The sequence below is a fragment of the Mus pahari genome, chromosome 4 (assembly GCF_900095145.1).
Source record: "Mus pahari chromosome 4, PAHARI_EIJ_v1.1, whole genome shotgun sequence".
NCBI classification, from domain to species: domain Eukaryota; kingdom Metazoa; phylum Chordata; class Mammalia; order Rodentia; family Muridae; genus Mus; species Mus pahari.
This window is the reverse complement of record NC_034593.1, coordinates 80,790,090-80,815,064: the sequence shown is the minus strand read 5'-3', so window position 1 is coordinate 80,815,064 and position 24,975 is coordinate 80,790,090. Positions and strand designations below refer to the sequence as shown.

Genomic DNA, 24,975 nt, shown 5'->3' with positions numbered 1-24,975 from the left:
TTTTTTTTTTTTTTTTTTTTTGAGACAGGGTTTCTCTGTGTAGCCTGGCTATCCTAGACTCACTCTGTAGACCAGGCTGGCCTTGAATTCGGAGATCTGCCTACCTCTGCCTCCGAGGTGCTAAGCTAAAGACATGTGTCACTATGCCTGGAGTCCAAAATTTTTTTAAAGCACCATTTGAAGCTTGTAAGTATGAAACTTTTACCTGTTAGGAGATTATTAAAAACTGAACACCAATTATACCCTTCAATCTGGCATATTCCCAGAAGTTATAAAGCTTCCAATTCTGTTTTTGTTTTTTTTTCTTCTTCTTCTTCTTTTTTTTTTTTTTTTGTAGTCCTGGCTGGTCTTATAAATGCATATATAACCATGGTCTGGGTTAAAGATCCTAACTTATTTTAGAGATTTAAAAATTTGCCCCAATTAGTGGTATCGAAAGAACAAAGACAGAAGATCTCATGTTATAAACTTCACCTTCCATATTTCCTTTAAAATTTTATTTTATTCTGTGTGCACAAGTGTTGCCTACACACATATATGTTTACCACATACATGCCTGGTATTCTCGGAGGAGGTTGAGAAGGAAGTTGAACTCCTGAAACTGAAGGTACAGATGGTTGTGAATTACACATGGTATATGTGCTAGGAACTCAACCCAGGTCCTCTACAAGAGCAACAAGAACTCTTAACCAATAAGACACCTTTCTGGTGGCTTGTTTTTAATTCCTATCAAGGAGATCATGCCTCTCCTTAGTTTATTTTTACAGAACATCTTGTGAGGAAAGAGATGCTATTAAACTCAATGCCCACAAAGACTAATGTATTTTACTTTTTAAGTTCATTATCCACAAATAAAATGGTTGGGTTTTGAGTGCTGTAAGACCTTTTTGGAGCTGGGCCTGGTGGCGCACGCCTTTAATCCCAGCACTCGGGAGGCTGAGGCAGGCGGATTTCTGAGTTTTAGGCCAGCCTGGTCTACAGAGTGAGTTCCAGGACAGCCAGGGCTATACAGAGAAACCCTGTCTCGAAAAAACAAAAAACAAACAAACAAACAAACAAACAAAAATAAATAAATAAAGGCCTTTGGGGGGGGGGCAATATTTGGAATTGATTCTGGTACCTTACAGAGGTTAAGTAGACACTGAATTTTGAACTAGATGATCAATCCCATATTCTGACTTTTGAGTAAATATAATTAAACAGCACTGCCAGCTTGTCAAAGTGGCATACAGTGTGTCCATGAAGGATGTGCTCTATCTAGTATTTCATTCCCATGCTCCCATCCATCACATGCTCCCACATTCATCCACGCTATCCCTCCTGAAAAACATTAAGGTTGATCCACTTATATAACATTTCTCCAAATCTACATGTAGCTTCCAAAGAAGTTTCTTTCAGGATCACTAAGGAATTTGTTTGAAGTTTTTAAATACTATTACCAAGAGTTATTACTTCAGGTTTTTTTGTTTGTTTGATGGGATTTTGTTGTCGTCACTTTGTTTTTTGTTTTTGTTTTTGTTTTTAAAGAGTTCTGGGATAAGACTATCAAAAGAAAGAAAGAAACACACGTAAGGCATTAACTATCCCTTCCTTCTCTCTCATCTGTTAGTCTAGTTTGTTAAAGATCCTGCTTTGGACACTAATCCAGGATAAAAATCAGGAAGGTCAAATAAAATGAATAATGAGTAATTCTTACTTTTATCAAGTATTTCTAAACTACTGATAAACAGTGTCCTTAAAACTAGGGGTATCTATATTCTGATTGAACTACCAGGCTGATTTAAGCCTCAGTTAGTTCTAGGTTCCTTTCTTTAAAAAAAATTTTTTTTTAATCTTATTTTTTTTTCTTAAAATTTTTTAAAAAGATTTATTTATTTATTATAGGTAAGTACACTGTAGCTGTCTTCAGACCCGCCAGAAGAGGGCGTCAGATCTCACTATGGGTGGGTGTGAGCCANCATGTGGTTGCTGGGATTTAAACTCCGGACCTTCAGAAGAGCAGTTAGTGCTCTTAACCACTAAGCCATCTCTCTGGCCCCTCTAGGTTCTTTTCTTCAATTTACATTTTGACAGACACAGGAAAGGGGCCTGTGAAAATTGTGTGTGTGTGTGTGTGTGTGTGTGTGTGTGTGTGTGTGTGTGTGTAGGAGACAGACAGACAGACAGACAGACACGGACACACAGAGAACAGGAATGAGCACAGGTATACAAAGGAACCTGTATGTAGGAACTGAAGAAAGTGGTACAGATAGAGCAAGAATTGAAGAATTGCAGTGATCACATGTGTATAATGTTCCTTTTGACAAAACAAAAGCCAGGTCCATGAAATAGAATCCAAGATCTATAACAAATAGATCCTAAATCCCTGGGAATGATCTGAAGGAAAGATGTTTTTGTTTTGTTTTGTTTTTTGAGACAGCATTTCTCTTGTAGGCCTGGTTGTCCTAAAATTTGCTCTGTATACCAGGCTAGCCTTAAACTCAAGAGATACACTTGCCTTTGCCTCTTGAGTGCTGGAATTAAAGGCATGTGCCGCTACCACCTGGCTGATACCAATTTGTTTGCTTTAATCCTAAAGCCATTTTAGGAGGAGGGAAAAAAAAAAACAAAGAAATATTAATTGGGTTAGAATCTAATGTCACCTTATTCCAGAAATGACCTTTTTTTTTTTTTAGAAGAAATAAGTCTGCACAGGTGCCGATAGAGGATAGGAAAGGATGCTGGATCCCTTAGAGCTGGAATTACAGGCAGCTGTGAACCATTTGATGTGGGAACTAGGATTTGAAGTCCAGTCCTCAAGACTGGGCAGCAAACACTATTAGTTATTTTGTCACCTATCTGGCCCCTAGAAATAAACATTTTATCTTAGGTAAGAAAAATGACTTTCTTTATGAGCTACTAGCTTGATCTGGAAATAAGAGAAACACATGCTCAGTTCAAGCCAGAGGACACATATCTTTCTAGAGGCTTTAGGATGTCATCATGTGGTAGTTTATATATGTAATCCCAGCACTGATATGCTGGGGCAAGAGGACTGCTATAAGTTCAAGGCCAGCATGACTATAATAGTATGAGACCCTGTTGCAAAACAACAAAATACAAAAAGGGCAGCTTTAGGATGAAAAGCACCGTCTTCTCATTGAAATTCATCCCATTTTTACAAGTTCATTTTAAGAAGACCCAATCCCTGAAGACAGCTAAACTGCTCCATACCTCCGTCTAGCACTCATATCCACAGGCTCATCATTGATGTTTTCTTTGCCGGGCCTTCCAGCAGTCCTGTTGTCTCCATGAGGCCTGATATTTCCATTCAGTTTCTCTTCATAACCCTTGACACCACTGCCATCTTGTTTAGTAGGTAACTCATGCGGCACCTCAAGATTTGCCAAATCTTTCCTTTTGAGCAGTGCTAACATTTTCAGCCGTTCCATGGCCTCATGCCCCTCCATTTTCAGTCGTTTTGCCAGGACATCATCTCGCTCATCTGCTGGGTCCAAACTCCTCTTCAAAAGATTCAGGCGAAGAGCATCTTCTGTCATTCTATCCATCCTATGGAATGACATATCAGAATAAAGTTCCTTATGTAGGAGTGTGATGTGAAATGCTGAGGTAAAGAAAAAATAACTTATGTAACATACATTTAAACTTACAGATAACAGAGCTAACTCCCAATGCTATTACTGTCCAACAACATATATTTCTCCAGTCAACTTCAGCAATAAAAACAAACTTCAAATGTACCATAGTCTCCAAAGGCCTTTAATTATAAAAGGTACCCAAAATCAAACACTACACTCTTGTGAGTGGTTCTTTAAAAACAACCAACAACAACAAAAACATTCACCATAGAGATGATAGAGCTTGCCTCAAATCCCAGAACTTTGGTGTCTGAGTCAGGAAGATCTAGAATTTAATGAAAGCCTGAGCTATAACGCCAGATCATGTGTATAATTAAACAAACAACGGGCTGAAGAAGTGATTTAAAGTACTTGCTACTCTTTAAAAAAAAAAAAAAGATTTATTTATTATATGTAAGTACACTGTAGCTGTCTTCAGACACTCCAGAAGAGGGACTCAGATCTTGTTACGGATGGCTGTGAGCCACCATGTGGTTGGCTGGGATTTGAACCTTTGGAAGAGCAGTCGGGTGCTCTTACCCACTGAGCCATCTCACCAGCCCACTTGCTACTCTTGTAGAAGACTGAGGTTCAACTTCCAGAACCCACATGGCAGCTTACAAACATCCATAAAACTCTAGTTTCAGGGAATCCAGAGCCCTCTTGGGACTCTGTAGGCATCAGGCACACACTCAGTATGTATATTCAGTGTGTGTGTATATGTACATATATGTATATATACACATATATGTATATATATACACATATATAAATATTTGTTGTATACACACACACATACTGAATGTGTGCCTGATGCCTACACACATATACAAAATTTTAAAAGATAAACTAAAAAGACAACAACAAATAGAGCCACTAAAAAATAAAGTAAAACAACAACAAATTGTGCCAGCGAGATGGCTCAGTAGGAAAAGGCGTTTGCTGCCAAGTTTGATGACATAAGTTCAATCCTAGAGCTCCATGGTAGAAGAAAAAAAATCAATTCCTAAAAGTCGGTCCTCTGACCTCCAAATGAATGTTATGGCATATGCAACTTCTCAACAAATAATAAATATAACATATATTATTTTATTTTTTAAGACAACCTCTTCACATGGTCCTAGAACTCAATGTAGACCAGGAGGGCCTTGAACTCAGAGGTCTGCCTGCTTCTGTCTTCCCCAGTGCTGGGATTAAATCATTTTACTAAACCAGCATAATCACGACTACATTTTAAATATTGTGCCTTCTACTCACAGGTAAGTGTGGACCTCATCTGGCATTGAGGAAACTTATCTTTGCAACAGACAACAACCATTTCAAAAAACCACAACTTATCAAAATGCAGAGTTGCAGAGCCTATCTACAACATTTACAAGTCCCATACCCAAGGCTCAGGGATTGGGGCAGAAAAAAAAATTAAGAGCCAGAAGAACAAGGAGTTTTGCTATGAGATTGTGTCACCTAAAACTGTAAGAAGCTACACCCAAAAAGTCTCAGCAACATGATTGTCTTAAACAAGAGTTGAACAAGGAAAGCAATAGACATGCTAACATGGACAGGGAAAGCCCAGGAAGCTTCAAACCTATACAATTAACTATAGGCAACTAAGGAATGCTAAGAGCTGGATTAATAGTCTTTCCCAGGGAAGAGCATATCAATTGGTTATCCAATACCAAATGGTTAGCCTTGAAAATATACCTACAAGTAACATTAAACAGATGAGACTTGTTATCTACTCTAAAATCTATAGAAATCTAGATTAAAAAAACAAATAAAAAGGAAGATACTGCCTGTTCCCATATGTCCCCTATTATATCACCAAACCTTCTTATGGTTGTTTCCTCCAAGGAAAGCTTATTATTAATAATAATAAGCAGCCATCTTTTGACCAAGAGAGAAAGAAGCTTACTGGTGATAAAGCCAAGACTGTGTACTAGAGAACATAGTGACTGGAGCTAATTACATAGCCATGTCAACATATCAAAGCACCCTGAAGCTAATCTATGCATTCTTATTACAGTGGCCAATAATTTTTTTTTTTTAATATTTAAGCTACTGTTAGCTGGGTTTTCTGTACCTAAACAAAGCACATTCTAATAGAGAGGTTTGTTAAAACTGGTACCATGAAATCAAGATGAGTATATTAAAAAACAGCTGCATATGTGGCACATAAGCAAAGACACATAGCTTAGGCTAACACTAGGTGCTTATTTGAACAGGCATAGAAAGCAATTGAAGTAATACATAGGATGAATCAAACTACTGAAAAAGAATATATAGTTAGAAAGAAAGGGACCAGGCTAGAACCTCAATTTAAGGGCTAAATTATAGGAAATGAGTCAGAAAGCAAGAGAGAAAGCTTGCCATGTTAACAAGTTAAAGTGACAAAGGAAAATAATTAATGGTGTCAAACAAATGCAACAAAAAGACTAGAGAAACAGCACAGCCAGTTTAAGAAAAATGCTTGTTAGCTAAACCTACCATCCTGAGTTTGACCCCTGGAATCCATGTAAAAATGTCAGATATAGGGGTATACATCTGTGATCTCAAAACTCCTAGGGAGAGTGATGGGAGGAGGGGACAGGTGAATTGTTTAGAAGCCCACAGGCCAGCTAGCCTGCAGCAGACTGTAAAAAACAGGAGACCCTGCCTGAAACAAGGTCCCCCATGGTGACAATTGATTCCTGAAAGTTAACTTCTGATCTCCTCAAACACCACTTACACAAATCATATATACATTACACACACAAGCATAGATACTCTAAATAAAATTTTTAGAAGTTTAAGACAAATGAAGCTGCAGAATAGGTTCAAGGCCAGCCTGAGATACATGAGACCCTATCAGAAAACAAAACAAGTTAAGTAAGATGGCATACACCTTTAATTCTAACACTAGCAGTAGGAAAGCAGAAACAGAGGCAAGTAAACTTGGTAGTAAGGCCAATTTAATCTACATACCAAATTCCAACTCAGAGCAGCATAGTGAGGATCCTGTCTCAAAAACAAAACACCAGCCAGGCAATGGTAGCTCACACCTTTAATCCCAGCACTTGGGAGGCAGAGACAGGGGGTCTTCTGAGTTCAAGACCAGCCTGGTCTACAGAGTGAGCTCCAGGACAGCCAGGGCTACACAGAGAAACCCTGTCTCAAAAAACCAACCAACCAACCAACCAAACAAAACCACTAAACAACCATCACATTCTGCAATTCCTGTTTCTGTCCAAAATGACATAGGAGAAAGCAGAGTTGCAGAGTTTCATCCTACTTGAACAAAAATTCATCTTAAATAGGGTTTTCAAGGTACTAGACACAAAGCAACAAATGTAAGTGACAAGGAACAAATAAAGTAAGCCCTATAGCTGCCTTTGTTCACTGACATGAAAGAATTTTTAAGGCACAGTTTAGGGAAGAGAAACTGGGGTAAGACTGAGTTGAAGAGATGTAGCAGAGAACAACTAAAATAATGGCAGCTAAATTCCCAAGGACAGAGTCTAACAGAAGAAAAGCAGTCTAGAGGTCTCTCAAATGACTCTCTTTACATACTGAGGGACTCAGAAGAATTGATTAGTATGTCACTGCCTTTTGACCTTCACACATACCACAACATGTGTACATTCTCACTTTCAAACAAGAACACAAACATACATGTACACACAGACACAAAACCCAAAAATTTTAAGACAATTATTTGATTTAAAACAATTATTTGATATAGGGCTATATTCCACATGCTCAAAAGAGAAACAAAAAAATGTACAAAGATTCACATCAATAACTTATCTAATATTAAAGATAAAAATAAATTAGTTATAATGGTAGACATATCCTTAACAGAATAAAATAGAATTCAGAAATACACTCTTTATAATATTTGTGGTCGACTGATTTCCAACAGAAGCACAAAGATATTTGAATCAGAAAGAATAGCTCCCCCCCAAAAGATTCTATTCACATACAAAACAATCAAGAGGGACCCCCCAACACCATATATAAAAATTATGCAAAACTAGAACAAAAACCTAAATGTAAGAGTTAAAAATGGGAGGCTGGAGAGATGGCTCAGAGGTTAAGAGCACTGACTGCTCTTCCAGAGGTCCCGAGTTCAAATCCCAGCAACCACATGGTAGCTCACAACCATCTGTAATGAGATCTGATGCCTTCTTCTGGAGTGTCTGAAGTCAGCTACAGTGTACTTACATATAATAGATAAATAAATTTAAAAATAAATAAAGAGTTAAAAATGTACACCTCTTTATTTGATTGATTGATTGATTGATTGGTTTTTCAAGACAGGGTTTCTTTATATATCCCTGGCTGTCCTGGTACTCTATTTGTAGAGCAGGCTGTCCAGGAACTCAGAGATTTACCTGCCTCTGCCTCTACAGGGCTGTAATTAAAGGTGTGTTCCACCACTGCCCAGAAAAAATGTAAAATTCTTAGAATAAATACAGCATTTATAATAAATAAATAAATAAATAAATATTTGCCACCTGGGATTAAACAATATTTCTTAGATATATACCAAAAATCATAGAGAAACAAAAAGGATAAACTAGGTCTAAACAAAATTAATATCTTATGTACTTTCTAGGATATTGCCTAGAAATTTAAGAGTTCAGATGTAGCTATAGAGTGCTTGCCCAAAATACCCCAGGCTCAGTGAAGATCAGGTAAGAGGCACTCAACAGAATGGTATAGCTGAAATTAGGAAAAAAATGCAAGCATGATCTACAAACTAAGACAGTGTCTAAAACCCAAGGTCTTGAGACTGGAAAGATTCACTATCAAGAAAACTTGTTTCTGCAGAGAAAACAGGTTTGGTTCTCAGCACCATATGGCAGTTTACAACCACAACTAATAATTCCAGTTTCAGTGGATCTGGTGCTACCTTTTGGCCTCTGTGGGCACCAGGCACACAGCTGGTGCATATACATACATGTGGATAAAACACACATACATATAAGATAAAATTAATCATTAAAGAATAACAAATAAAATAAAACCCAAGTCTGGGGATGTAGTACAGTGGTAGAGCACTTGCAGAGTATTCACAAGACCAAGTTTAATCCTCAGTACCCCCCCCCCAAAGAATAAGTGAATGAATGAACGATGGGGTGGGGAATGGGTTAAGAACAAGCGATAGCGAATCCAGGCAGGGAAGCAAATAATTTGGGTAGACATTTCTCCAGATGTACAAAGGCTAATAATGAGCACATAGAAGATCCTCAAAATAACAGTCACCAAAGAGGAAAATCAGAACCAAGATGCAGGACTAGCAATGTGGATCAGTGGATAAAGGCACACACAAGCCTGGTGATCTGAGTTTGATCTTGAAAACCCACATGAAAGTAAAATAGTCAACTCCTCAAAATTGTTCTATAATCTCTACATTTAGGGTGGTGCAAGTATGCAAACGTACAATATACACAATGTCACTTTCACAACAACTAGGACAGCTATAATACAGAAGACAGATGAAAACATTGAAGAACGTATAGAAAAAGTAAAAGACTCAAAAATTGCTGCTGGCAACTTACTAAATTAAACAGAGGTACTATATTATACAAACCACTAATTCTTTTTTTTTTAAGATTTATTTTTATTTTATGTATGTTAGTACACTATCGCTGTTGCTGTCTTCAGACACACCAGAAGAGGGCATCGGATCCCTTTACAGATGGTTGTGAGCCACCATGTGGTTGCTGGGAATTGATCTCAGGACCTCTGGAAGAGCAGCCAGTGCTCTTAACTGCTGAGCCATCTTTCCAGCCCACAACCCACTAATTCTATTGGTAGTTTTATGTCCAACAAAACTAAAAACTGACTTCACACAAAAACCTGTCTACAACCCAAAAACCTATCACTGTGGTACACAATTAAATAGAACATTATTAAGACAAAGAGTGGGGTGGTGGTAAGTAAAACAAATGTTACAAAACAGAGAAAATACCAAAAAATAATGGAACACACCTTTAATCCCAGTACTTGGGAGACAAAGGCAAGCGGATCTGGGTTCTAGGTCAGCCTGGTCTACAGAACAAGTTCCAGGCCAGTCAGGGCTATACAGAGAGACAGAAACAACAAATTATAATAATAAAATGAAAATACAGAGAAACCCTAAAAACATTGTTAAGTGGTAGAGACAGTTATAAGACACTCATGTGACTTGCTGTTTTGATTTCTGTGATTTCAATTATTTTCAGTTAGCTGTGGCCTCAAAATATTAAATGGAAAAAAATCTAGAAAAAAAAGCCATTTATCAAGTTCAAATTATAAAGTATTCTCTCTAAGAGAGTCTCACTGTGTATATCTGGCTGAACTGTAACTGATATATACCATCATAATCAAGAGATTTGCTTGTCTTTGCCTCCCTGGTGCTGAGATTAAAGTGTGCATACCACATGAGACCCCAAGTTACATGTTCTTCTAAAGAGTGTTAACATTCTTCCTTAATACTGACTGTCACTGTGGTGGTTTGATGGGAATGGGCCCCATGGACTCATGTGTTTAAATGCTTGGCCCATAGGGACTGGTTTGATTGGAGCAGATGTGGCCTTGTTGGAGGAAATGTGTCACTATGGTAGCAGGCTTTGAGGTCTCACTCAAGCTAAACCCAGTGTGGCACATAGTCTCCTTTTGCTACCTAATGGTCAAGATGTAGAATTCTCAGCTCCTCCAGCACCACGGCTGCCTGTGTGCCTCCTTGTCCCACCATGGCAATAATAGACTAAACCTCTGAAAGTGACCCAGCTCCAATTAAATGTTTTCCTTTATAATAGTTGCCAAGGTCATGATGTCTCTTCACAGAAATAAAACCCTAGCTAAGACAACCAGCACACCAGTGTACATGTTCAAGTGACTTAATAATGGCTGCAAAGGAAAGGAATAGTAATGCACATAAATCATCAGAGCACAAAATACAGGCCAGTAGTTTTGGCACTATGTCCTGCAGGACATAGAGGAAACTACAGAATATATATTCAGGACTATCCTCTGGAGGCTTTGGAACATATCTTTTGGGTGTTTACTACATGTGAAAAATATGAGGACCAAACTTTGGATTTCCAGCACTCTTGTAAAAAGCTGAGTGCAGCAGCATATGCTTATAATCTCAGTGCAGGGGAGGCAGAAACAGATCATCTCAAAGATAAGGTGGAGAAAGAGGAAGACATGGACCTCTGCCCCCCCCCCCCACGGGAACATGTACGCATACAAAATAGGCTTTAAAAAAGCAATTTTGTAAACAAAGATCAGTAGCTGCCTAAGGCTAATGAGTAGTGGGTTTCTGTTCAGTTTGAGATATGTTCTGAATCTGTAATAAATGATGTACAAAACTCTATTACTAAAACAGATGAACTATAAACTTCAGTTTTTATTTGTTTATTTTAAACACTGTATTTATTTATTTTATGTATATGAGTGCTCTATCAGCATGTACATATACATGCCAGAAGAGGGTATCAGATCATATTATGGATGGTTGTGAGCCATCATGTGGTTGCTGGAAACTAAACTCAGGACCTCTGGAAGAGCATGTAGTACTCTCTTAACAGCTGAGCCATCTCTCCAGCCCTCTGCAGCTTCAGAGATGGCACAGCAGTTAAGAATACTTACTGCTCTTCCAGAGGATCTAGGTTCAATTCCCAGCAACCATATGGCAGCTTACAACTGTCTATTAACTCTAGTTATATGGGAGTTACATATGTATTTGGTGGTAAGCACACATACATGCAGGCAAAATACACACACATATAAAAGTTTTTAAAAATAATAGTTTAAAATCTTATCATTCTTTGATTACATGTGTATTCTACGGGATATGTGGATGTGGCTGTAGGGGTTTAAGGAAGCAACAGGCATTTGTGAGGCACCCATGTAGATGATGGGAATCAAATCAATGTATTTGCAAGAAACATGGGTGGGGGTATCTTACCCTATGAGTCACTGCCTCTCTAGCTCCATAAATTATTCACAAATTCTGTTGGCATGTGAACCCCAACAAAAGTGGATTTTTAAAAATGTTTATAAAGGGGCTCGGATGATAGTTTGGCAGTTATGATACTTAACTGCTCTTCCATGCTAGCTTGTAACAGCTTGTAACTCTGGTTCTAGAAAATGCCTTTTTCTGGCCCCCTCTGACACTAAAGATGGACATACATAATGAAGGTACACATACACATACATAAATCTTTTTTAATAAAGGAAAAATATGTTAGTAGCAGGAATGATGAAAAGTATTAGCATGGCAGAGTAGGTGTGGTGGTGTAAACTGCAATTCCAGCATTCAAGAAGCTGAGGTGGGAGGATAAAGAGTTCAAGGCCAATTTGGGCTTATGGAGTGAAGACCTAACTCAAAAAAAAAAAAAATCCACCCCCCACCCCCGCCCAGTTTTTCGAGACAGGGTTTCTCTGTGTAGCCCTGGCTGTCCTGGAACTCACTCTGTAGACCAGGCTGGCCTCGAACTCAGAAATTCACCTGCCTCTGCCTCCTGAGTTCTGGGATTAAAGGCGTGCACCACCACACCCGGCTAAAGAGCAACTTTTGAGCAGCTCAATATATAAATGAAACCCTCAGATCTAAGAATTTCAACAACCTTAAACACAAGGAAAAACAAGGAAAAGTGCTTGGTTTACATGTATGCACCAACTCACCTAGTTAAATAAATAAATAAATAAATAAATAAATAAATAAATAAATAAATAAATAAATAAATATTGATTAACGTGATCTTGGAAATAAATATATAATCTTGGGGCTGGAAAAATGACTCTATGGGTAAAGTACTTGCTATGCAACATGAAGACCTGAGCTGGGATTCCTCTTACCTATATTAAAAAGACAGGTATGACAACAAACATCTATAAACTCACTGTGAATGGGAGGCAGATCCTGGGGACTTGCTGGCCAGTTACTCAGTATGAACTGGTAAGCTCCAGATTTAGCCAGACAACCTTACCTTAAAAATAAAGTAGAAGGCCGGCAATAGGACTCAGCTGTGAAAGCCTAACCTGAACTCAAATCTCTGGAACCCATGTAAAAGGAGAAGAAGAAAACCAAATGCTCAAAGTTTTGCATTCCCATTTATATTCCTCCCACGGCAGGAGTGCCCACATTCACACATCATGTTTACCCATGACTATTAAAAGGGGGTGGGGAGGGTAAAGAGAAAGCTCAGCAGTTAAAAACACTCTTCCAGAGGAGCATGGAGATCACAACTCTCTCTAACTCTAGTCCCAAGGTATCCAATGCCATCTTCTGGCCTCCTCAAGCACTGTCTATACATGATAGACATCCATGCAGACACTAACACTCACACATAGAAAATTTAAATAACAATAATAAGGCAGAGAACTATAAAAGAAGACATCATCTGCATCAACTTCTGAACTCCATACACCCAGCATGTGTACTCTTAAGCAGTGAGGTTTAGTAGCCCATGTGTGTGATCTCAAACTCTTAGAGGTAAAGGTAAGAGGATAAAACTCAATACCAGCTCTGATTACAAACAAAGTTCAAAGCCAGCATTACCTACAGAAGCCCATGACTCCAATCAATAAAAATAAAAAATGCTAACACAGAGATATACCAGCTTGAAGATGCAGGTGGATCTCTGTGAATTTGAGGCCAGTCTGAATTCCAGGACAGCCAGAGCTAGTCTAATATAGTGAGACCCTGTCTCAGAAAAAAGGAAAAGAAAAGGAAAGGAAAAGAAAAAATATATATATATAATAAAAAGAAAGTGAAGATACTTTTAACTTGAAGTTTGTATGATAAGGAGTGATGGTAATATCAAAAGTAATATTTGTGGGGGTTGGAGAAATGGCTCAGAGGTTAAGAGCACTGACTGGTCTTCCGAAGGTCCTGAGTTCAAATCCTAGAAACCACATGGTGGCTCACAGCCATCTATAATGAGNTCTGACACCCTCTTCTGGTGTGTCTGAAGACAGCTACAGTGTACTTACATATAATAATAAATAATTTTTTAAACAAAAGTAATATTTATAAATAGGGCAAAAAACTGTATGTACAGTAAAAACACTGCAGTTCAAACACACAATGGCCAGTGGTCACTGGTATTCCTTGGCATGACAACCAAGCAGTTTAATGAGCACATGTTGCTCAGAACTAAGGCTGCAGTGACGGTGCAGAGTGCATCACAAGTAATGCTGCCAAAAACACCTCATGATTATTGGGTTTAACTTTTGATGTTCACATGTTCAGAACCTTTACTGTTGTCAAATTCATTCATTCATTCACTCACTCACTCACTCAGAAGCACTCCCATTTGTTACCACAGTTTAAGAAGCTTAGGTAGAGTAAGATGGTTCGATGGTAAGGCACTTGCCTTTCAAGTGTGAGGAGGTTCAAAACCCCAGAGCCCTGTAAAAGCTAAGTACAATAGCATGCACCTGTAATACCAGCACTCCTACAGTGAGATGGGTGCAGACAAGAGAATCCTTCGAAGATTGTGGTTCTACAGTAGTTAAGAAAAAGAAACTGTCTAAAACAAAGAGGTGGGGATTCTACATGTGTGACATATCCCTGACCCTATACTTGTAAATGTACACATATATCCTAGGTGGAGAGGACCCTTCATGATCTAGTCCCAATCTACTTTTTTAAACCACACTACTCTTATTCCTATATGTATTTTATAACAGAGTAAATCAACTATCTACAGTTTGACATATCCTTTCATGCTTAAAACATCTTTTTGGCATTTTTTTTTTAACACATTAGGTCCTTTTGCCTTACGACTACTATATAAAGATAGACAAGAAAGTTCATTTGTTAAAGTACTTACAGGAAAAAAAATTAAGTTCAACCCTCAGAACCTTTTTAAAAAAAACAAAACGAATAAACAATACAGCTAGCTGTGGTGGTACATGACAGCAGTCAGCACTGTTCCAGGCCAGTAAGAAACCCTGTTGGGCTGAAGAGATTTCTCAGCTGTTAAAGGCTAGGCTCACAACCAAAAATATGAGAAACCCTGCCTTTAAAAAACAAAACAAAACAAAACAAAACAAACAGCTGGGCGGTGGTGGCGCACGCCTTTAATCCCAGCACTCGGGAGGCAGAGGCACGCGGCTTTCTAAGTTTGAGGCCAGCCTGGTCTACAAAGTGAGTTCCAGGACGGCCAGAGTTACACAGAGAAACCCTGTCTGGGGAAAAAAAAAACAAAAAACAAAAAAAACCCAAGGGCTGAAGAGATGGCTCAGTGGTTAAGAGCACTGACTGCTCTTCTGAAGGTCCTGAGTTCAATTCCCAGCAACCACATGGTGGCTCACAACCACCCATAACAGGATCTGACACCCTCTTCTGGTGTGTCTGAAGACAGCTACAGTGTTACTTACATATAACAATAAATCTTAAAAAAAGAAAAAAAGAAAAAGAAGAAGAAGAAAGGAGGAAGGGGCCGAGGAAGGACAACTACTACTACCCTGTGAATTGAAACTCTCACTAGTCTACATATTGAGTTCTAGGCCAGGCAGAGACACATAGTGAGACTAAAAAGATATATATTCAACCCAGTTATGGTGACTCCCATCTATAATCCTTTTATTGGTTGGGTGGCTGAGGCAGGAAGATAGTAATCTTAAAGTTAGAGACCAGTCTGGGCTACAGAATCAAATTGTCCCCCAAAGCTAAAAAATAACCATATATAACAAATACCAGAAAAAATTCAAAAAGAATTCCTGCTTTAAAGAAGTGTGATATGTATCTCCAAAGTGTTCTCATTTCAGACATTACCAAGAAGTAGCCCAGAGCCATACATTGAAAAAATGTAAGCACTGATGTTTAGAGAGAGACTGGAGCAGCCTTCAGCATTATTTATTTTGAGATGAAGCCTCAGGATGAAGCCTTGGCTAAACTAGAGCTTGCTACATAGACCAGACTAGCCCTTGAAACTCAGTAAGACCTGCCTGCCTTTGTGGTTCCAGTACTAAAATTAAAGGTGTGAACTACCATGTCTGGGACTTTTTATTAGTTTAGTGAAATTTAGTGAACTTGGCCTCTCCAAAATGATGGTAAAGATATATTTGGATATCAAATTCCTTGTCTATATCTCTATTCTCTCTAGTTGTCTACAAAGTCTCTGCTAAATAATATTTAGATAATTAGATTCTAATTAATGCTTGACTATAATTTTTTAGTTTTTCAATTTGTAGTGTTTATAAACATGATCCAACATCTCCACAAAATAAGCAAAGAAGTAAAACTGTTTAGCATGAGCAAACTGGGCTTCCTGGGACTGGTGAAAAGGCTACTAGGCTGGAGAGATGGCTCAGTGGTAAGAGCACCTGACTGATCTTCCGAAGGTCCGGAGTTCAAATTCCAGCAACCACATGGTGGCTCACAACCATCTGTAACAAGATCTGACTCCTTCTTCTGGAGTGTCTGAAGATAGCTACAGTGTACTTACATATAATAAATAAATAAATTTAAAAAAAAAAAAAAAAGGCTACTTTTCAGTTGTCAGCAGAAAATTTTCATTTTCTGAACAGCAACACTATTCAAAGTAGTTCACAGACTTGCTGGAATATAGATAATAATCGTTCCACAGTAAGTATATGAGTTGAGACTCAACACATATATACTTTCATAATAGTTTTGGCTGTAATCTGCCAGTTGAACTCTCAATACTAAAAAAACTTGGGTTTTATGCATCTGTTTTGCTTCCATAATAATCCATCCAAACCTAATAACAGCATTAATCCATACTATGTTTAAACAAACAAACAAACAAACAAACACTGGTCTTTCACAGTAGTGAGCAATGTTGGCCTGGCTGGGTGGAACATACCTGTAATCCCACATATTTGGGAGGCTGAAGGGTTTCAAGTTCAAAGCTTGGCCTGGGCACTTGAAGCAAAATTATTCTAAAAAAAAAAATTTTTTTAAAGGGCTAGGCATTGGTGAGATGGCTCAGTAGTTAAGAGCACTGGTTGTTCTTGCAGAACCTGTGTTGGGTTCCTAGAATCCACCTGGTTGCTTACAACTCTTTGTTCTAGGAGATCCAATGCCCTCTTCAAGCCTCTACCAGCCAAGCATGCACATATGCACCTACATGCTGCATGCAAATAACATATACACATACAATACAAATAAACACAAAGGACTAAAGCAGTGTACTAAAGCAGTGGTAGAGTCCCTGCTAAGCATGCAAGAGGCATTCATTGCCTTTGACTCCCCAGAATAATTAACACACACACACACACACACAGTTTGTGTGTGCATATGCAATGGGAACTCAAACTTACGTGGAACCCAAGGGTATAGTGTTTATCAGTGGGCTTCTTGCTTGCTAGGCAAGCACTCTACCATTTGAGCTACATCCCCCAGCTTCATTTCCTTTTCTTTTTTAATTTAATAGTTGTGTACATTGTGCATATATGACTATGCAAATGCCAGAGTGTGTATGTGGACATTAGAGGAAAACCTGAGGGAGTTCCTTCATTCCACTATGTGATTTGGAATATTAAATTTATGCAGTCAGGCTTTTAGTCACTGAGCCTACTTTAAACCAATGTTTCTTTAAAACATTCACTTCCGACTACCTACATCCAAAATACATGGTAAAAATATAGTTTCTTAGGCTTATTTCATAGCAGCAAAATTTATCCTGGGGGAGGAAGGTGTTCCAGTAGTCACCTGCATTTTACCAGGTTCTCCTGCTAAAATTTTTCAGTGTTTTTAAAATATTTATTTTATTTATATAGGTATTTTGCCTACATGTATATCTGTGCACCATATGTGTGTGTGGTGTTCCTGGAGGTCAGAAGGCACCAGATTCCCTGGTAGTGGAGTTATCGACAGTTGTGAGTTGCCATGAATGCTGGGATTCAAACCCAGGTCTTATGAGAAGAGCAGCAAATGCTCTTAACTGCTAAGCCATTTCTCCAGCCTCCAGTTGACTTGGGTGTGGGAGGGTGGTTAAGGCATCTCTCTGCATTGACCTAGAACTTCCTATATAATTCAAATTAGCCTTGATTTCTCCATTCTTCCACTTCAACCTCCTATGTGCTGGGGTAACGGAAATACATTACAATGTCCAGTTCTCCAAATAATTATTAGTTTAATTATTAAGCTTTCACAAAAGAAACAGACAAGTAGCTGTACTATATAAAAATGTCTCCCTCAGGATAGCTTGGAAATTATGATCCTCTTGCCTAGCCTCCTAAGTAACATCACATCCAGCTAAATATTATTTTTAAATAAAAGGAAAACAAATTCTTCACGTTTCATACCACAGCAGTAGTAAGAATGAGCAGTATAAGAGAAAAAGCATAGATGAATCTTTCAAACAGTTCCTAGAAATCACTCTTTCATAAGTACATATACAAGAAAGAGTTCTCAGATAAAGCACCTTCCAAGTGACATGTTCACCACAGTCTGAGAACAGATGGAACGAAGTACACTCTAGCAGGAAGAAAAGTAACAGGTATGTAACTGAGGACAACAGGGACAAGGAAGACAGAAGAGGAGGGATCAAAGCTGGGTGTGGTGTCACACACCTTTAATCCCAGCACTTGGGAGGCAGAGGCAGGCAGATTTCTGAGTTCGAGGCCAGCCTGGTCTACAAAGTGAGTTCCAGGACAGCCCAGACTACACAGAGAAACCCTGTCTCAAAAAATCAAAACAACAACAACAACAAACAATCCTACAGGCCAGTCCCTCAGGAATATCCATAGGCCAGCACAATGGTTCAGAATAAAAATACTTGCTGCATAAGTGCCTGACAACCTGAGTTCAATCCAGGAGCCCACTTAAAGGTAGAAAGAAGGAACTTATTCCTGAAAGTTATCCTTGAACACAACTAGGCACACTTGTACATGAACATATATACACACAAATAATTATATGAATAAAAATTTTAATTAATTATGGTTTTAATAATAAAGAAAAGAAAATAAGCATGAAGATGTATACTATATACAATGGACCTAGGACTTCCTTTTTTTTTTTTTTTTTGGTTTTTCGAGACAGGGTTTCTCTGTATAGCCCTGGCTGTCCTGGAACTCACTTTGTAGACCAGGCTGGCCTCGAACTCAGAAATCCACCTGCCTCTGCCTCCCGAGTGCTGGGATTAAAGGCATGCGCCACCACGCCCGGCGTAGGACTTTTCTTAATGATAGCTGATATATGTCTATAAATGTGTGTGTGCAGGTATGTGAGCATGTACAAAAGTCAATTCTTTCATGTGGATCTCAAGAATCAAACTCAAGGCTCGGTGGCAGATGCCTTTAACTGCTAAGCCACCTGGCCAGCCTTATTTTTCCTTTTAGGAGATGACATCTTAAGTACCCAGAGTGACCAATTTTGGGGGGTATTTCGGGTTTTTTGAGATATGGTTTCTCTGTGTGGCCCTGGCTGTCTTGGAACTTACTTTGTAGACTGTACTGGGCTCAAACTCAAGAGATCTGACTGCCTCTGCCTCCTGAATGTTGGCATTAAAGGCATGTGCCACCATGCTCAGCCTGTATGAAACTTATTCTGTGCAGCCAAACTGGTGTAGAAACTCGAGAAGCTTCTGCTTTAAAAAGGTTAAAGTTTGAAGCCTATATATTCATACCTAGTTAATTCACATATTTAAAAAGGATAAAGGTAATTACCCAAATAATATGTCTCATTTGTTCTTCAGATATTAGAAAATCTGTGACCTGTACTTCTAAGCTCAGGTGGCTCAGGTGTAGAGCATTTACTACTAGTATGTGCACATACATACAGAGAAGCACACACAAAATAAAAACCAACCTTCAATTAAATGAAAGACCATGTTTTCTACCAAGCCAGAGACAAAATATATTTTCCATGTACTGACAAAGACCACAGAACAATGGATTCCCATCCTGAACAAGTCCCACTACCCTAATGCAAACCAGATAGCTGAGCTCCTTCCAAGCTCACTAATGCTCCATGTTGCCAGCCATTCCCAGCAATTAACTATGTACTTCCCAGGAATATAACCTCTTTATTTCTTTTCCCTAAAGGAACTTTAAACACATACAAATAAAACTGCAGAACAAATTCTTCAAATGGGGCTATAAAAGCTCCAAACAGAAAGCAAACTGGAGACAGAACGAGTTTCATTTCAAAGCCTACAAGGAATGAAATTATCTCTAAATGTACTGCTTTAATGAGATGACTTTAGAGGTTGCTTCTACACCATTCTAGAAGTAGTAATCTCTGGAACTTAGCAATTGTCAGAGTGAAATACTGACAACCCCCGGAGAAAAGCATGGTTCCAAATGTGGGTCTATGAGTGCTACTATTTCTCATTATGAAGAGATTTACTCAACAAGGAAACAGAAGAAACTACCCTGGTCGCTGTACAACATAGTAATACAAAGAACAGAAGCCCAAATAATTATAATTATAAAGTAATTATAACTGACAAGGAGCTGAGCATGGTGGCTCATGCCTGTGAACCTAGCACTGGGGAAGCTAAGGCAGGATTGTCCTGAGTTCTTGGCCTGCCTAGACTACATAAGTGTGTTTCAGAATAAAGCCCATCTCAAAAACACAACACTACACACCATTACTTGGCAACAATACTGTGGTGGTCTGAATTAAGAATGGCACCACCCAGGCCCATAGAATTGTCACCCGGTAGTGAGATTATTTGAAAGGATTAGGAGATGTGGCCTTGTTAAAGGAAGGGTGTCAACGGAGGTTTCAGAAGTCCAAACTAGGCCCAGTGGATCTTTCTTCCTGCTGCCTTCGGATCTGGATGCAGAACTATAAAGCTGCTGGGCGTGGTACCACGCCTTTAATCCCAGCACTCAGAGGCAGAGGCAGGAGGATTTCTGAGTTCGAGGCCAGCCTGGTCTACAAAGTGAGTTCTAGGACAGTCAGAGCTACACAAAGAAACCCTGTATCGAAAAAAAAAAACCAAAAAACCAAAAAACTGTAAAGCTACTTCAAGAGTACCATGTCTACCTGTGTGGTTCCATGGTCCCCACCACAATGACAATGGACCAACCCTCTGAAACTGTAAGCAAGCCCCAATTAAATGCTTTCCTTTGTAAAGAGTTGCAGTGGTCATGGTGTCTCTTCACACAGCAATAGAACACTATCTAAGACATATATTAACCAAGAAAAGTAGAAATAAATTTGGGAGGCTGAGACTATAGCTCAGTGATGGTGTACATACACATATGGTGCCTTGGTTTTGATCCTGGCTTAATAAAATGGAGAAAAGAAATGAGAAAGGGAGGAAAAGAGATTTGACAAATCTAAAAAATAACCCGGCTTAAGTAGGGAAGATACTGGCAGATTGCTACAAACATCAAAGTTGCTATTAAGGTATCAAGCCTAAGTACTAGTTCTAAAGAGATGCACAATTTATCAGTTCTCTTCTGAGACATATGGTACTTCTCTAAAATTAAGTGGACATGTAAGAAGCTGTCTTAGGTTCGTCTTACACTTGAACTGAGTATGAATCAGACACTCATATTTGGGAAACGAACACCAAGCATTAAATGGCCCCAAAAGATTTTATTTTTAACTACATGTATATGCCTGTATCTATATGAGGTATGTGCACATGGATGCAGGTACTCATGGAAGCCAAAAGAGGTCACGGGGTATCACTGAGTTGGAGCTACAGGTTGCAGGCAGTAAGGCATTGTGTAGGTGCTGGGAACTGAGACTCAAGGTCTCTGGAAGAGCAGTACATGCTCTGAAGTGCTAAGCTATCTCTCCAGCCCCCTAAGTGGCTTTTGTGACCATAACTTAAGTGATTAAATAATTATGCAGAGTATTACCAGAACGAACCTCAAGAATAGCTTCTCAGTGGCTTTCCTCAGTGTTTCAATTTAATAAAAACGAAGACTTCTCTTAAGGTTGTTTGTTTTAAATTTTTTCTCCTGCCCCTCCCCAAGCGCTCTTTCAAGGTTTTATAATAGCTTCATTACTACTTATTGCCTAGCTTCCATTTTACTCTCCTAACCAAATTTGTCCGTCCCAATCTTCAGTATGGGAGCTTCATTCCCATATTTACATACTACCACCATTGACCTGCCCTTATCATGCATCTAAACAAGGATCATCTAATAAAATCTTAGCAAAATAAATATTCCCCCTATCTATCTATCTATCTATCTATCTATCTATCTATCTATCTATCTATCTATCTATCTATCTATCTGGTTTTTTGAGACAGGGTTTCTCTGTGTAGCCCTGGAACTCACTCTGTAGACCAGGCTGGCTTCGAACTCAGAAATCCNCCTGCCTCTGCCTCCCAAGTGTTGGGATTAAAGGCGTGCACCACCACTGCCCAGCATATTCCCCAATTCTTAATAATACTGCTGCTCATTGCCTTTATCATAAATAACTTCCTGAACCAACAGGATGGCTCAGCGGGTAAAAGGTTCTCAGAACCAGCTTGGTGATTTCCAGGACCCACATGGTAGGAGAGAATTTGGCATGCTGTCCTCTGACCTCCAACATATACCACACCTTTCCTCCAATAAATGTTTAAAGAAAAACAAAACAAAAACAAAAACTAAACTCCCTACTAAAACTCCATAAAATGTGAGGAAAACAGTATATTCCTGTATGAATAAATACACTTAGGAAAAATTCTCCCAGTTCTCCAATTCCACTGAGGTCATTGCCTCAATTGCCTCCTTTGCAGAACAACTGTTACTGCTTCTGGACACACACACACACACACACACACACACACACACACACACACACACACACTTCCCTACCTACACTGAATAAATGTTTTTAAAAATTAATTGCTTTCTTTCATAGTAATGGAAGTTGTCCACGTGGCTTATTTTTTGGTTGCATCACATTCCCTAGCCTAAGGCTAGACTCTTAACAAAGGAAGAAAGAAATGATATATACCACTTCCAGGATGGCCCAACAAATAGGAACACTTACTACTCTTGGGAGTATTAAGTGGGTCAGAGTTCAATTTCCAGACCTACTTCAGATGGTCACAACCAGCTCCAGGGCATCTGACACCCTCTTCTGTCCTCCTTAGAGGCCAGAATATACATAAAAGAGATAGGAGTGGGGGACAGGAAAGGAGGAAAGTCCTGGGATATGAACTCCTCCTCTGGTAGTAAGACCATCTGTTCCTCCCCACCCTCCAAAATTTGTTGGATATTCAAATTTTTCTTTCTTTTTTGAGACAGGGTTTTCCCTGTGCAGCCCTGGCTATCCTGGAACTCAACCTGTAGACTAGTCTGGCTTTGTACAGTCTGTCTGCCTCTCCCTCCCCAGTACTAGGATTAAAGAGGTGTGTGCCACCAAGGCCTTGTAGGATATACAAATTCTTAAGCCCCACTCCAGACAGTGAGACTGATATTTTGGGGATGACAAATAACGGTGTTCTTAAAAGGCATCTAGGCAACTCTGATAAGCTCTAATGCTAGCAACAAATGGTTCTCAGGATTCTTAGAAAATTCAATGTAAAGTTAGGGCATTTATAGATGCTGTAGGGGACAACAAAGTAAACAGGATGACACACCCTGGGCAATTACACACACTTATTTGTTTGAGCCATTGCATTTTTGGATCTTTGATGTCAGGGTCTCCTTAAAAGGATACTCAAAGATCAAGGAAAAGCAGTCATAGCATTCAACTGTAACCACAGTACCTGAGAGATGGAGGCAAATAGATCAGGAGTTCAAAGTTATTACTAACTACATAGTAAGTTCAAGACCAGCCAGGGCTACAGGAGACCCTCTCTCCTGTCATTCCTTTCTCTTCTCAACAAATAAAAGAATACTCAATTTAGAGGCTAGAGCTACAGCTTGGCGATAAGAGTACATGCATGAAAGAAGTGCTTGGTTCCATTCAACATCCCCATCACATACACTGAATTAGAAAACTTGACCCAAAAAATTACTTATACCACGAACCCTGTTTCTGTCCCCTCAACATGGTTCACAGTAATAGTAGTACAGCCACACACCACACTTCTGTTTTAGAAAACAAAAACAAGCCGGCCGTGGTGGCACACGCCTTTAATCCCAGCACTTGGGAGGCAGAGGCAGGTGGATTTCTGAGTTTGAGGCCAGCCTGGTCTACAAAGTGAGTTCCAGGANGAGGCCAGCCTGGTCTACAAAGTGAGTTCCAGGACAGCCAGGGCTATACAAAGAAACCTTGCCTCAAAAAAAAAAAAAAAAAAAAAAAAGGTAAAACGTCAAGGAACAACCCCACCCCTGCAGCTAGAGATACAACTCTATACACAAGGCTCTAGATTCAATTCCCAGCACCAGAGGCCCACAAATAGATTCTGTTTGTAGACTATACCTAAAGAAGCCATCAAGTTAGAATAAGAATCAAACAGAAATTTTAAAGCAGCAATTTGCTTTAAAATACTCCATATTAGCCTAAATAACTTGTTGAAAATAACACTTCAAAAAGCAGAAAACAATTTAGAAAGAACAGTGGCATTATTTCACATTTCACAATGTCTATACTCTCAGCAACATCTATATTCCCTCTACTGAAGAGACAGATCTGTCTGCCTCTGTCTCTCTCCTAAGTGCTGGGATTAAAAGCTTGCTCCACCGCAGCTCAGCTGAACTCATTTTTGAAAAGCACTGTTTAGGGATTTGGGTTGGAGAACTGGTTGTTTTATGGTTTTATTTATTTATTTACATACTGAGACAAAGTCTCAATATGTTGTTCCTTGGCTGGCTTGTTTTGTTGACTTCTAGTCCACCTCTGTCTCTATAATTCTAGAATCACAGCCATATGGCACCATATTTAATCAACATTTAAAAACATTTTAAGCTTTATTATTATTTACATTGTGTGTGTGTGTGTGTGTGTGTGTGTATCTGTTGTGATATGTACACAAATGCCAGAGAAACCCAAAAGCATTCGACCTCTTTATTCTAGTTTGTTTTCATAAAACACTAACCAAAAGCAACTCTGGGATGAGTCTATATGATTGACAGGTTCTAGTCCATCCTCTAAGGAAATCTGGACAGGAACTCAAGGCAGAAACTGAAGCAAAATTGAGGGAGGGGCCTACAAAGTGAGTTTCAGGACATTCAGAACCATACAGCAAAACCCTGTCTCAAAAAGAAAGAGGGAAGAAGGAGGCAATTAAAAAGGGAGGGGGGGAGGGAAGGGCTAGAGAGATGGCTCAGCGGGTAAGAGCACTGACTGCTCTTCCGAAAGCCCTGAGTTCAAATCCCAGCAACCACATGGTGGCTCACAACCACCCATAATGAGATCTGATGCCCTCTCCTGATGCTGTCTGAAGACAGCTACAGTGTACTTATGAATAATAATAAATAAATGAGGGAGCAGGGACTGAGCAAGCAGAGTTGACCAGAGCATGCAGAGGTCCTAAAATTTAAAAAAAAAAAAAAAAAA

General features: G+C 39.1%; 1 protein-coding gene across 2 annotated transcripts in view; it reads right to left on the bottom strand.

Annotated features, from left to right (window-relative positions):
- Gatad2b (GATA zinc finger domain containing 2B) overlaps positions 1–24,975 on the bottom strand; it is a 71,645-nt gene that overhangs the window by 15,062 nt on the left and 31,608 nt on the right. For both annotated transcript variants that reach the window (XM_021195641.1, XM_029537550.1), the window contains exon 2: positions 3,214–3,549. In XM_021195641.1, the coding sequence (XP_021051300.1) occupies positions 3,214–3,548 (335 nt within the window). In that variant the 5' untranslated portion in view covers position 3,549. The remainder of the gene's footprint in view (positions 1–3,213; positions 3,550–24,975) is intronic.